Genomic DNA, 14,865 nt, shown 5'->3' on the forward strand with positions numbered 1-14,865 from the left:
AAGGAGGACAGACCAGATTTACTGCAGAAAACAAGTAATAAAGATCAGTTTTAAGCCAGTTACAGCAGCAGAAATCACCGATTAATGGGTTCACATTAGTGGATCTGGTCAGGACACTGTCAAAATAGGGTAATTGTCTCAGAGAACACAGCAAAAGTGCAATACTGCCATGCTGCCACTAGGACATTGTTAAAGGTGAAAGGTGGAGGAGCCATATCACATGAATATCTAGTGAGAAGAGACTCTCATTGGGATGATTTGAAAGGCCTTGTGTGGGTGGTAATTTCAGAGCTGCCCTGGCCCCAACCTTCCAGCTTCAATACCCAAGAGAGTGTAATATGTGCAATACATCAGGCTGGGGTTGTGTTGGGAACACCTGAGCTCAAGGTCTGAAGATAAAACACTCAGATACAATGTACAGGGAGAGCTGGTCTGATGTTCTGCGAGGACTGCAAACCTTGAAATTGTTCTCCTTGGGTTTACGTCTCATGATGATGTTGAACGTCTCGTACGGGTCTTCGGTGCCACTCTGAATACTGCTGGTCATGTCCTGCTGATACTGATTGGGGTCCAGCCACACACGGAATGTTCTGTTATCTCCTTTCAGCTTGGGCTTCGGTTCAGGACCTATATCAGGAGGACAAAAAAGGCCATTGTTTCTTTAACTGATAAATACAGAAGAAGCAGGTGTAATCACCTTTGAAATAAAGTCTGACACGAGGAAGGCTTGAGTATAGCTCCCATAGGATTCACGAGGAGAGCAGCGTGTGCAGTTTTCAGATACCTTGACAGATTTTTTTAAGCAGGGCACAGAGCGCGAGGTGAAAGTCAATCCCATTGGCCTCTGCCGAGAGCGTTTATCCGATGCCTGCGTGGGCGTCTGCCATTGTGCACGTGTGTATGTGGGGACTCTCAAATCCCCTTACTAAAATGAGTGTGGCGGTAAAGATACACTCTCAATACCACAGGGGCAACAATGTGAACGACTGGGCCAAGGATTTTGGAGCGCAAGCCTTTGTAGAAAAGTCAAAGGTGAAAACAAGCATTTCAAATGTAAGCGGCTTCTGACAGGACATGCTCCATAGCAGCATGTTGAGTTAGAAACCGCTGTCCTCTGCATATTTAATCCAAAGCGATGAGGAAGGATATGGAAAGGGTCAGGTGAGTACATGGAAAGATGTTTTAAAAGGGAAATGTGTCTTAGATGGGAAGGGTTGCTTTGGATGGCGGCTGAGAATATGACAGTAAACAGAGGAGGCTGCGCTGCTAAATAATAATTTGTTACTTTCAAGGAAAAGGTCAGAAATCTGACTTTGGTTTGAGAGCATTTCTTTTTTGGAACTAAACTGCAAGAATTTTACAGATTGAATTTTCATATTCTGCTCACATTTTTAAAAATTCCTATCAAAGTCCAAAGACATTCTCCTCTGTATCACTTTTACCCACACGCAGCTGATACGGCTCCTTAAGAAGGTAAGGGAAGAATAGCCAAGCCTGCTGCTGTGAAGGCCTAAGACATTGTTGATGACCTCAGGTTAATGGAATGTTTCATGAGCAGATCAGGTCTCTCCTGATCCCCTCGTGACAATACCAGTCTGACCCACTCCTGAGAATCTAATAGAAGAAAGGATGCCCCGCATGTGTGTATGTGTGTGTGTGCAGGGGTTGACGTGAGCGCACCTTCTTCAATGACGCGTCCTTTTTCATCTAGCATACCCTGCACCTCGCAGCCTCTCACGTACGCCACACCTGTCTGCTCTAAGAAGGGCTGGCGGCGGTCAAAGCGCGTGCCATAGACCAGGTTGGGCCTCACCGTGATCAGAAAGCAAACATCGTGCTTTCGCAGCCCTGCAGGCAAAAAAGGACAAGTTAGAAAGACATCTAGACACACAACACAACATGTTTTATTCTCAGAATCTCTGATAACAGGAAAATCAAGAGTCAACAGCCTCAGTGCTGGGATATAAAGTGTTTACCTTCCCACTCATGCTTGATGTGATCTTTGACATTGAGGTTAACAGTGACATCAGCTCGTACGCGGGCAGGCCAGCTCTCTCCGATGTTAGGCTTGGCGACCTCCACGATGGAAAAAGAGCTAATGTGCTGAGCCATCCTGGCCCACCCCCCAAACACGACACCGCCATACTCTGACTGCCTGCGCGTGGGGACGGACAGGAGTTAGACAAGCGCTGTGGGCTGTTGTCAAGCCTGAAATCAGCTGGATTTAGGGCAGCACGCAGCGTCACGGCTTACTTATTTACTTTGGCTGGAACAACAAACAAGTTTCAACGCTAGTTGACATAATGGGAACACTTATTGTTTCCAAATGTGGTGTACCAAATGTCACAAACTTGAATAAAATATTGTTGTGTCATACCACCAAGAGAGTAACAGATGGGGACAAGGAACTTTATTCACTGAGTTGAAGGGACAGTTTATGCTACCAGAGAAGCTTTTGAGCATGTTAGAATCCCATTTAAAGTCAAAATATGCAGATATCACGTACTGCGGTATTTAAACTTATATCTGGGTTTACCGGTCCCTTTCAAATGTAAACAAATTTTTGGCGCATATTTAGAATATGCATGAACAGATTGAGTTTTAATGCCTCTAGCTTATAAGTGGCTTTTAATTCCAGTTTGGGAATTTTAAAGACTTCAAGGGCAACAACAGACAGTAACACACGAGCATTTAAACTACCGTACAACTAAATAAATAAAAAATAAAAGACAGGATTTCGAGTGGAGGGGTGGGGTCATATCTCACCATGGTTTCATGCGGAACACAACGTCTTCGATGTCCTGTCTGATCTCGTAGGTGGACTCCAGTCGGAACAGGTTGAAGTTCCTCAGCAGGTAATCGTGGAGGGTCAGAAACTGGAGGTTCAGCTTTGCCAGTGCGAGACAGCCTGAGGAGACAGAGAAAAAGGGGGAGAAATGAATAACTGAGGATGAGGTTTTGCACTGTAGCTTCTCCAAGAATGGGAGTTTGAGAAAGGATGTGCCAACTGCCAGTAATCCGAGCGTTGCTGAGGGCGCCCCTTCACACATAAGAGGACTGTCTAAGACAGTCGCTTCAGTTCCGGACGAGTGCGAGCATGACAAGGGATAACACTGAAACCGTCTTAAATGCTCTAGTGCACATTAAGTCCCGCAGACATGGTGAGGAGTCAACATTCACACCCACCTTCGCCTGAGTAGTATTCTGTTGGGACGATGTTCTCATCCCAGATGATCTTCTCTGTTGGATAAAGAGGCATCTGATTAAGCTGTTCAATCTGTGAAATGCGGCGCTCGTGGTGGGTCACCTGTGAGTTTGGGCGAGACAGAAACAAAGAGGAGCAAGTGAGTTAATGACCGTTCTCATTACTAATGAATCAGACTATTACTGACACCGGAAATGTTGTGAGAATTGAGTTCTAATATGTCAGATCCTACTACGCTGCTGTCAGCTGCCTGATATTTTACGTAACTGTAGTAAACCTACGGCCTTTGCAGTTAGGTTGCAGACATAAATACTGAATTTGCTACAGCCCTTCTGTAATAAAGAAACTATAATTAAAATTCACAGTGTGGTCGGGCCGAGGGAATGAGAGCGGCCTCAGAATACAAATGAGCTCATGAGTTCCACCAGAGGGAGCAAAGAGTCTGAACTAGCCCAACATTAGCACGGGTGGAACAGCAGCGCTTCCCTTATGAAGAAAAATGCTTCCCCCTCACTCAGAATGTTAATGAGTGTGTTCTCAGCGGCTAGCCCAACTGTTTTGCTTCTCTGTGGAGTTCTAGTCCTGTGGCCCCATCCCATTAAACCCACACTGTCAGAGATGTTGGTTGTTGGGGGCAACCTCGGGCGCTCACAAATGAGTCTCCTGACATTGTCTCCTACAACAAACTAATCAGATAATTATGTAGCGGCTCTTCTCTACCCCTTCTCAGAGAGGAATTGGGAGGGTCGTAGTGGTTAATTATGAATAACCGCTGGGCAGCCTTGGAACCACCCACTTTGATGAAAGGGTCTGAAGCGCATGTGTGAGTGTGTATTGGGGAAACTAGTAGGACCAGGGTCCTCTAATATCCTGGAGGGCTTTTAAAATCAAAATTAGGAGGGTGAAGGAAAAGGAGCAGAGTTCACAATCAAAGTCACTTTAAGAGGTGTATTTAAAAAAAGAATGTCACTCTGTTACATGAACACATCATGCTGGTAATTGGATTAAGAGGGAAAATCAAGAGGGATGGACAGTGAAGAGGGAATACAATACGTATTCCAAGGTCAAGAGCCTCAGTTAATGAGAAACAAAACCTATTGAATGTATTACTTTTCTATAGAATTACCAGTAACCGTTTAGGAATAATCTTCCAAGTGACAATGGACTCAATTAAAAAGTCTAATGTGAGTTAATACTGTCAAGACATCTAAAAAATTGGATGAACAAAAAAACAGGAGGTGTATAGCCACAAAAAATAATCAAAATATAATTTCTAAAAGAAGCTGCGGTTGTGGAAGCTATTAAATGACAAGAGAGCATCAATTGTTTGATATTAATAATTAATGATGCAGCCTTCCACATCAATTATTAAATCACTGGAAACAAGTGAGCGCAAATCCCCACATGGCAAATTCATAAAAACCAAGATGGAACTTACCAGCAGCTCAAGGAGAAACTCATTCTCATAGGTAGTGTCCTGCCCTTCAGGCAGATCTGGCAGCAGACACAGGTAGGATGCCACCTTGTGGAGAGAATTGGGACTGCAGAGGAAGACGACAAAAGGTTAATCAAGGGGAATCTGCATGGGCAAACAATAATTTGGCCATAACTGTTATCCAGATCAAGGAAGGATGGATGACTTTCAGACCGACAAAGAGTCTTTTATGGTTTTATTTGGCAATCAAGGTTTAAAAATATCCTTTGGGGATTTTATGATATCAAATATAACATGTTTACATTCAGTCTTCTCTTTTAAATAGCAACTGCATGTGTGAAAATCTGAGAATCCTTTCACCTCATCATTGCAGCGGCACAAGGCAGTACGTCGGGGCACTCCTGCCCAGTCAGCGCTTGTGTTAATGGGCTGTGACGCACTGATGCGACAGGGTTACGAAAATCAAAGTCCATCTCTGTGTCGGAAAGCTGAGGCATACAGGCCCGTTTTAATCAGGCTGACACAATGTGGCAATAGCAGGGGTCTGGTACATGCAGAAGGGCAGAACCCGGACACATTGTGACAATTCTTGACGGCAACATGTGGCACCGACTGACTGGGAGCGTGCACACACACACACACACACACACAACACACACACACACACACACCACACACACACACACACACACACACACACACACACACACACACACAACACACACACACACACACACACACACACCACACACACACACACAACACACACACACACACACACAGATGCTTGGGCAGCGGGGGGTGGTGTTTCTGCCAAGGAGACAGTCTTTGAGGTCAGGGGATGACCTGGCATAGGTCATGTGGACATTCCTTCCTTCAGCAATAAGAGCAGAGCAACGCTCACTCTGAGTGATGGGGAGGACTGGGGCAGCTCATGACTGACAGGATTGGGTCGTACATGTACCTGGTCCACACTCGGCTCAGACTTTATGACCCTTGTTCGGCTTATGAGTAATATCAGCATTTCTGCCCACCCAAACATAACAAACCTCTTTAGGTTATCATATTAACAAATTAATGAAGCTGATGAACCTGTGAAACATGCATCCTTTCTAATGTCCGGCCCTAGCGCACGACCCCACCCTACTAATGACAGCAAATGTGACATTTGCAGAAGTGCATATTTGAACTGAGAGTGGGCTTAATTCTTGGCCTGAAATGACACCTAACATATTTTACGTAACTGAAGCGTGTGGGTGTGTTTGCATATACGTGGCGGGCTATGCAATAATGCTGTGCTTGTGTATTCGGGGGACTTAGCGGATAAATTCAGAGTGGCGGGTGACTGGGAGCTTAGCCTGTGGGTAGGGGAGCTGGAATAAACTGGCATTACCAAGACTTCTTTGGATGAAAAGTGCCTCGTTAAATCTGATCGGCATATTTGGGAGTTACCCAGGAGCTGCTATGGCGACAGCTCTGGAGCGGCGAACAATGCTGCTCCTGCTCTACTCAAAACCCTAATATTGGGAGAAAGAGCAGAGCTTCCAGAAATACACGGAGCAGTTCAGCTAAGTCGTTACCTGATTCAGCTCAGCTCGGCTCAAAAAGCGTCTGGCTGACTTAAAGAGTTTGGCAATGTGGGATTTAAGCATTTCTAATCCAGTGCAGAAGTGACGGGCATACAAACACTGATGAATGAAGAGCATTTCTGATGCTTCAACGTAGCACCAGTGTGTTGCACTGCTCTGGTGCTGTGTTGCAACAGGAACTATTTAAAGCTGAAACATTTAAAGCTGAAAAAAGTGATAAATGACCAGTGAAACGATGTTTTTGGATTTGTCTTCACATATACCCAAATTTTAAACACATGTGCATGCACACTTGCACACAGGCCCGCACGAACTGAGGATGCTTTATTTGGCTCTTTGGCCAGCTAATAGGATCTGACAAACACAGCTGTTCAAAGAGTTTATTCTCAAGCCAGTGCAAATCGATTAAATTAATGAGCCGTGCTGTACTCTCTGGCTGGTAACAGCTGCCTGTTCGAGGGCTCACTAGCTGCCATTTAGCGGGGAAGTCAGGCATTAACAGCCGTGCTGATGCCGTGCTAAAACGTGAACTCCAGTTAAAGTACAGACACGCACCCTGCACCAATTCTGCAAGTTCTGATGGTCGGAAAAAACTGAACATGAACAAGTTGTGAATGTTCGACCGTTGACGTCCTGTTTGTGCGCCTCAGAATTTCGTGATTGATTCTAAATGCTTTGAATTACCTGAGATTGCCGAAGATTTTGTTCAAGGATTCTCTGGTGTCGACGGCTGCGACATTAGAGAGGGCGAAGTCTTGCAGGTCTGGGAAATGAACAAAAGCAGCTCTCTGCAAAACAGTGAGGGCAGCAATCAGTGATGGCTGTTGTGAAGAGAGGTGCAGTGACATATACGCCATATTGAGTGCTGTGGTCCTATAATATGATTATAAATGACACTGGGATGAGGGCTGCACTGCAACCAATCCATACATATTAAGAGGCTCACTTCCACCACAGCAGAGATGTGCTAGTCTGATTCTTCGTACCTGCAGCGAGGTGATCTTCTCATAGTGTATGGTGGTCATCTCTTTCTGTGTCAGGGCATTTCCTGTCTGGTCATTGATTTCAAATCCTGTGTAGAACTTCAGCATATCCAGCAACTACAAACGAGGAGTTTTAGATCTCATAAATGACCTTCTAGTATCCGCAGAGTGCAGGCTTCCAGCCCTTATAAATGAACATTTTCTGGACCGTACCTGGCAGAAGAGATGCCCCTCCTCCTCCTCTCTGTGGACCAGGCCGGAGAGATGGCATCTGACCACCATGTGAGAGTCATCCAACATGGTGTTGAACCAGCGCCTGGTGGGCAACAGAGCCTGGAAACCAATAAGACAGCAAAGGGTTCAACAGCCAGCTTACAAATGTGTTCAGTGAAGAATATGAGGTGGGAAAATGACAAATTCTGAAGCTGAAGCCTTTAATGTCGTGTTATCTCACAAACAGGAAACCAAACAAAGACCTATTACGCCATTCAGCAAAAACTCTTCAGTGCTACGGGAGATACCATGACAGTGGGAGAGCAGGTATCTCTCCAACATCTGCCATCTTTGGTCCAAATACAACCCTGACAGTCAGTGCAGAGTAGGCATGAACACAGGGGATCTGTTTTCTCTGCATTCATTTTCAGCCTGTCATTAGAAGGAGGAAGTATGGATTTCAGGCAACTGAGGTTTTGTAAAAGGATAGTGCTGGAGGACAAAAGATGTCTCTGGAGACTCTCAGCTGGCCGGCGAGAAGCCGCTGCCAGGAACTGCAAGGCCGGCCTGTCAGCAAACAGCCAGACGAAATCTATTGAGTTCAGCTGCTCGTAACAGGAGATGTGCACAGGCAGCAGGAGCAGCAACCTAATGTGGAACAGTGTCTTTGCAGTCGAATGTTACATCCCTAAAGCACGCAATTTTTATATTCAGTAATGAAATATTTTAACTAAGATAAATGTTCATAAAAACCTTATTTGCAATACACTTTATAATCACTCTGAAAATGCCAAGTGTTGCACTAAAAAGGAGAAACTGAAAGGACTCATCCAGTTCAGAGTAATACAGCTCAATCTTATGCTACATTTCAAAGAAAGGACTATAATGTCGATAGAAAATCCCAGTTCACGTGGCTTACCTCCAGATCGATCACAAGTTCAATGAATCTCTCACAATAATGCACTTGCTCCATGTTTACGGGCCCTGTGCAAATAAAAGGAGATCATTGGAGTTCAAACATCACTTCCTGGCCCACAAATACCCATTGATGGTTCACTGAGAAGGTGGTTATGAAGTCATCAACCCGCTCCTGACGACAGCAAACGCTAGTGGACAACTCTGAGGTGGCACACTGAGCGGCACGACCAGATGCTGCGCTGCCACAGAAGCATGCTGGGATGCGTCCATGCGCTTGTGTGCGGCCTACTTAAAGCCGAGGCATGCAGCAGGCCATAAGAGTGATGTGGATCCTGCTGTGGTTCAGGCTGTAATCTACTCTGTCAGGTTTGAATCCCACCTTAGCACAAATACACATGTTCTGTTTTTAGCATTCAGGTGGGGGGCTCCATGTCAGCCTGCATTACAGCACAGCCGGTGCCTGTGGCTGTATGGCAGCTGGAGTGCACGCTCCTTTGGCTACTGCACCACTTACACAGAAAGGGGGGAACCATCACTATAGTGTGTGTATAAAAGACCGAAGTCTAACGGACGTTTCTGCTCAAAGATCTCCTTGTTGAGGTTTACACAAAAATGTGTGGTTTTCTTATTTACCTGATGGAGGAATGGACACGAGAACCCCGAAAAACTTTTTAATGAGCGATGACAGGAAGGTTCTTTCTTTTCTTGCCCTGCAAGAGACATAAAGGTAAAACATAGGATACAATAGTTTAGAGATGAGCTCAGGTTTGGGCAGGCAAGCAAAAGTTGGGAAGAAAAAAGAATTACGTCTCAGCTGTTTCAGCATCCATTTTATCATATTTCTTCTTGATTAGATTCCAAAACTTCTGCAGCTTTGGAACCTTTTTCAGCTCTTGTTGAAGTCTTGACTGCAAATAACACAGAAACAGATAAGTAAATGACAGATTTCACAGCAGATTTTCCATCATAGAGACAAAGACTGGCTCTCCTCTGACACTAAACCCCATCCCTCATTATGCACCAATCTAAAAGCAATGAATTGATATCTTACTGGTAGAAGGCACATCCACATAGGCAGAGAGATGAGCTGCTGCACCTGCTCTCTTATTAGATCTACCTCCTGGGAGGACAAAGAGTGAGACAAAGACAGCAGTTTAAAAATGTACTGTAGATGACAGGTTTTGATTAAATATCAGATCAAATTAAAGTTATGAAACGTCAAAGTTCGGAGATTATTAGACAATGCAGTGGGCTATCACAGCAGATTTTAAAAGGGACAGCTGCTGTGATCCCCTGTGGGTTTATGCAGCAGTAAAGGATCTCAAGTTTATGGGAGGTAACGCAGGCTCCAGTTGAAAGCCTAACACTGACATCTAGTGGACATTGCTGGTATTGTAAACATTTTGGTTTATTACAGTTTTGTAGTTTTGACTTGTCTTTAGACATACGTCAGAATCCGTTACTTTAACTGTTTGCATAAAATCATTTTTCTTTTCCCAAGCTACATTTGATCTGAACACAATAACGCTTACATTTGTAATATAGTATAAATGTTAAGTTTACATTAGACTTGATAGTTTTTATTATATACACAGATTCCTAGATTTCTAGAGTGACATCTTTACAATGGAACATACCAAACTGTTGAAGCAATGATCCAGGAAAACCAGCAGGACAGTTTGCTCTTTTAAGGTGAAGCCAGCTTCACTGTCTGCTAATACAGCTTCCCTCACACATTTGAAGAAGAACGGGAAATGGTCAGGCTCTTTCTTGAACACCTGAATCCCATCAAAGAAACAAAACAACGATGATGGTGGTGGTGGTGACAGCATGGCCGTAAAAAAAGCACTTGATCTAAAGTTAAGAGCTTTACCTCCCAAGCTGGGACATTCTCTCTGAACTTTTCATTGACGATGCAACAAATGGACATTAAGAAGGCGTGACTGGACACTTCAGGAGTATAGTTCACCCACAGGTAGTTCTCAAGGTACTGGCTGAAAGATGAAAAGAAAAAGACAGATTACAGCTATGAAAAAGCTCTACGTCAGTTCACTTCCATCTACCTTTGATATTGTATAGTTTTTAAAGCATAACAGCCTGTGGGTGAAACTGCGTGGTCAATGTTCAAATTCTATTCTTGTACAAAAACACACATTTCCCCATTACATTAAAACCATGCTTAATGTAGAAGTAAGAAGATGAAAAATACTGTTAAACAACCCACCTGAATTCAAGCAGCATAATTTTTCTGATGGAAAATCTGAAAAAATACAGATAAAATAGATAATAGATTGAAATAAACTAAATAAACTTTAAATGAAAGTGAAATTGCTACTTTAACTCTAAAATTGTTCGGACACAAATGTCTTACTTGGACTGCACAATCTCTGTTTCGTAAATATCTCCCATCACCTAAAAGACCAAGGAAGGAAAAATCAAAAACAAAACAAACCAGCAAATGGTGTTAAAATATTTTAAGATTCATGCAAATGCAGTTTAATACGGTTTAATACTCTCAACAGCTAATTTTGCACTTTATAGCATCCCATATCTCATATGAGGTTGGGATTGAACGTTATCCTTATAACGTTCTAATCGTATTTGTATTTATTTATTCTGTTTCTATACTTTGTAAATACAAAACCTTGTCTACAGTTATATTAAACCACGTTAGGCTGCTACTACAATTCCATTTCCCTACGGGGATGAATAAAGTACATCTTGAATCTTGATTGACTCCAGCACCTTCCCTGTGTGAAGGGCTAAGGAGGTAAAAAAAACAAACCAACAAATATTTGAGCCACTACTTACATGTAAAACATTGAACTCACCTTAAGATCGAATGGTAGCTTATTTGTTGCATGAGGAGCCCAGTATTTATTAGCCAACTACAAGATGAACAAAAATACATTAGTTGTGTATATATTACAGATAATCTTTCAATCTATCTAAATACAAATGGCCATTAAATATATGGCACAGCTGGTCATAACAGGGTGATTAACACAAGATGCAAGGATCACACTGTTTTGAAAGGTAATAAAGACAAACATAAATAATATAAGTAATGTGGTAGTGGATTACCTGTGTGACATATTCTGCATTAATCTGCGCCACAGATGGAGCCGCAACCTTTTTAGTGGGGGTTTCTTTCTCCGTGTTCATCATCTTTCACCTTCAGTCAATACACCGGAGGCCTTGAAAATAACGATATCATTTATTGTAGGAAAGCAAATATAGAGTAGGTCAAGTTAGCTAGTTCCGAGTTGTTGGCCCAAAGTAACGGAAAGAAAAGACAGCTGAATTTGAAAGATCAAAAGGTTGGGTGGCAAAAAGTAAAATATATACGACCACAATGTACATAAATACAAATATAAAAGTGTATTAGCTGTAAAATATAACATTACTCCAAGCCTCATGGACGCTACGCCAACAGCAGCAGCAGTGTTAGCCTTGCGGCTAAGATACTTCGTAGCCGCCAACATAGAACTATATTGTTATCAATACATTATAACAACGTTCTCATATTATATGTAAGTAAAAATAAGGAAAAAACCTTTTAAAAAGTATTTCAGCTTGTTTGAAGAATAGATCATCCATACACACGAACAAACGCGCTGTTTTCGAGCAACTTCCTGAGTGGGTCCGTCCTCTATATCGTTCCCAAGCCGAAAAAGCAGACTTTTTAGTTCCTACCAGGAACATTACGAAGAAAGTGGAAATAATTGTAAATAATTTATAATGGTATTACTGTTAGTTACATGTGATTAAAATGCATCATTGACATGTTTTAACATGTGATACAAAATTACCGTTTTTTCCCGAAACATTTTAAACATGCGCCTTTATCACAGGCATTGTTGATATGTCAAGAGTTTTTGTTCTATTCTTATAACTATCATGAAAAAGGGCTGTCACAAAATCTAAAAAGGTAAATTAATTTCTTTGACAAAATGCAATAATCAATAAAAACACAAGCCATTTTAGTCAATGAAGTGATTTTATTAATTGTGATTGCATTTTTTGTAAAAAAAAAAATATTTCTGAAGAACAGGCGCCATATATTTATGACGACAGTTCCCATACAGTTGCTTTGGGAAAAAAAAGATTACAGCAAAAGCGGTTGAAGCATTCTCAGGTTTTAAATTAACCCCTATTTCTAAGATTGTTTAAAAAAAACATGATAATGATGTGACCGCAATATTTTATTGGATCGCTCCCAAATTGCGCTGATTGAAACGATATTTCCCAACCACAAGAGGGCAGCAAACACCGTTACATAAACCTCATGGAGGCTGGTGAAGAATAAACACCAAGTTTCCATAAACCAGTGATATGATCACAAAGACGCGCTTCAACAACACATGAAAGGAAATAGGAAATAGAATAGTAGATATCCAAAAAATATTCAATACAAATATATTCAAATATAAAATTAAAAGATATTCAAAAAAAAGAACACAAAACAACGCTGAGTCAACTCTCTTGTAGCTGGAATGGGTTGAAACTCACTCACTCTCTCTCTCTCTCTCTCTCTCTCACACACACACACACACACACACACACACACTCAGTCTGTTTAGCCTGAAGGAAGAAACTCGCAGTAAAAGTCCACGTGCAAGGCCACAATGACAAGGGCCGCAGGCTGGTACACTGTGCACAAAGGACAATGTTAGCCACAACAGACAGTTAGTTTGCAATGTGGTCACAAGTCAGCTTTGTAAAATAAAAAAAATGTACATTTGACAAAACACATGAGAACTAAATGTCACCCTGTCCGGACTCATTTTGTGAGGAAGTGCAGGGAAGACGGGAGGAAAGTTCTCCGCCACAGGCCACCACTTTGACAATGTTGAGGGTGCAGTCATATCCTTACATCTCCGTCAGTGGCTGCATGAACAGGCCCGGCTCAGACAGTTTGTTATGATTACAGTGAAGAGCTACAAGTCTATAATGTAAAATGAAATTTGGGGACACAAGTGCCTGTTTTTATTAAACATGACTCCCTGTCAAGAGAGGAAAAACACACGTGTGGATTGAATTTAAGATTTAAGTTTAATACATTTCATTCTTTCATGATCCGTTGATACTGCCGTTGATCATACTGACTTTTTTGTTTGTTTTTTAAAAAAAAGGAAATTTACTATTGCTTTCTTAATCAAGTCAAAGACACACTGCTTTGCCCTTTAGAACACCCAATGCGGTAAATTCAGGTAACTTTGCTATTCAGACGTTCATAAATAATTTCTTGTTTGTGTTCTTGAACCCCCCCCCACTAAAAATCCTCAGGCTCCATTGTCTGTGCTGTTTTTGATAGCAACTATCTAAACAATGCTGGCACGGGTGCAGATCAATAGCCCCTCAGCTCCTCCCTCCATAGAAACTACCATGAGGAGCTCGTTCCAGCCCCCATCAGCAGTATGGTTCATAATCTTTGAGAAGAGGAATGTTCCAGGAGTAGTGGTTAATAGTGTTATTATCTTCACCACATCATCCCAGTGTGTCCGCTCACACACACACACACACACACACACGCTTGCCCTGCAGCTGTGTGTTGTAGCGTCCCTCTCCTATTAACCAGACTGCCTTCCAATCAATAGAAAACATAAAAAGGCTTAATCTTTTCAGGTGCTCTGTGCTGATTGCCTATTACACAATAATAACATGCGCAGCGTGCGTCCCGCGGAGTGTGAGGTGCTGAGACATCCAGAGGATGGTAAATCTACGGTTTTACAGCTGAGCAGATGGTCTCAGTGGTGGCAGCGGGGGCCTTTGTGAGGGGTCTTATCTGGGGGGCTAAGAGAAATTCCATCAGAAGTAGTGGGGCATCAGGGGATACCACATGGCACGAGATGCTCCGCTGGGGAGGCCGCGGTCACCCGTCTTCTGGTATGTGGCCTTGGTTCCATGAGAAAAACCAGCAACTGCTGAAGTAACAAGAGCGCGAGTGAGTCATCGCCTCGACGTCCAAGATAGGACATGAAAACTGTTTATTGGTTTAAAACAATAATGAGCACTTTTACAGTTTTCTTTAATTTAAACCATTGATACGTCTTTGCAAATGGGGGCTGTGACGAGTGCGTTCCTGAAAATTCCAGAGAAGATGTCCTGATTCCTGTTGTCCACGCTGGCTGTCCTACAAACTGAGCCAGCAGGACAGGTGGAGGATCTGAGAGTCCGGCAAATCCAGGACTGGGACCAGGGCCACGGCAGGACAGGACTCTCCCAAAGTGCTTTTTAAACTGGCTTCAAGTCCTGGAAAGAGGAGATAGGGGAGGGAGAGGGGAGGGAGATTGTACAAATGATTGGAATTCTCAAAATCTTGGCAGATTGAGACTGCAGTCCTTCCCCGTGGTGCAGACAATATGGTGATCAGGACTGAATCCAGATCTCTTCCAAACAGACAGATTCAGACTGGATCCACAGTTTAGATTTGAAAAAACCAAGGTGTGATATTGTGTGAGTGTGTGGTCAAAGACAGCCGCGGGGCGGCCGACACGTGAGAGCCGGCCGAGCATCTCA

General features: G+C 42.9%; 2 protein-coding genes across 4 annotated transcripts in view; both read right to left on the reverse strand.

Moving 5' to 3' along the window:
* aqr (aquarius intron-binding spliceosomal factor) overlaps positions 1–12,022 on the reverse strand; it is a 33,418-nt gene extending 21,396 nt beyond the window's left edge. For all 3 annotated transcript variants that reach the window (XM_057058124.1, XM_057058122.1, XM_057058123.1), the window contains exons 1-20: positions 11,900–12,022; positions 11,428–11,540; positions 11,175–11,231; positions 10,715–10,755; positions 10,568–10,603; positions 10,217–10,337; positions 9,981–10,121; positions 9,395–9,463; positions 9,151–9,251; positions 8,977–9,053; positions 8,345–8,409; positions 7,426–7,545; positions 7,216–7,329; positions 6,914–7,017; positions 4,644–4,746; positions 3,187–3,307; positions 2,767–2,908; positions 1,977–2,155; positions 1,681–1,848; positions 458–627 (exon numbers count right to left, since the gene is read on the reverse strand). In XM_057058124.1, coding sequence (XP_056914104.1) covers positions 458–627; positions 1,681–1,848; positions 1,977–2,155; positions 2,767–2,908; positions 3,187–3,307; positions 4,644–4,746; positions 6,914–7,017; positions 7,216–7,329; positions 7,426–7,545; positions 8,345–8,409; positions 8,977–9,053; positions 9,151–9,251; positions 9,395–9,463; positions 9,981–10,121; positions 10,217–10,337; positions 10,568–10,603; positions 10,715–10,755; positions 11,175–11,231; positions 11,428–11,511 — 2,013 coding nt within the window. In that variant the 5' untranslated portion in view covers positions 11,512–11,540; positions 11,900–12,022. The remainder of the gene's footprint in view (positions 1–457; positions 628–1,680; positions 1,849–1,976; positions 2,156–2,766; positions 2,909–3,186; positions 3,308–4,643; positions 4,747–6,913; positions 7,018–7,215; positions 7,330–7,425; positions 7,546–8,344; positions 8,410–8,976; positions 9,054–9,150; positions 9,252–9,394; positions 9,464–9,980; positions 10,122–10,216; positions 10,338–10,567; positions 10,604–10,714; positions 10,756–11,174; positions 11,232–11,427; positions 11,541–11,899) is intronic.
* Positions 12,023–13,473: 1,451 nt separating this feature from the next.
* dph6 (diphthamine biosynthesis 6) overlaps positions 13,474–14,865 on the reverse strand; it is a 44,556-nt gene continuing 43,164 nt past the window's right edge. The window contains 1 exon segment of the mRNA XM_057058125.1: positions 13,474–14,598. Coding sequence (XP_056914105.1) covers positions 14,480–14,598 — 119 coding nt within the window. The 3' untranslated portion in view covers positions 13,474–14,479.

This window comes from Takifugu flavidus, chromosome 16, assembly GCF_003711565.1.
Source record: "Takifugu flavidus isolate HTHZ2018 chromosome 16, ASM371156v2, whole genome shotgun sequence".
NCBI lineage: Eukaryota > Metazoa > Chordata > Actinopteri > Tetraodontiformes > Tetraodontidae > Takifugu > Takifugu flavidus.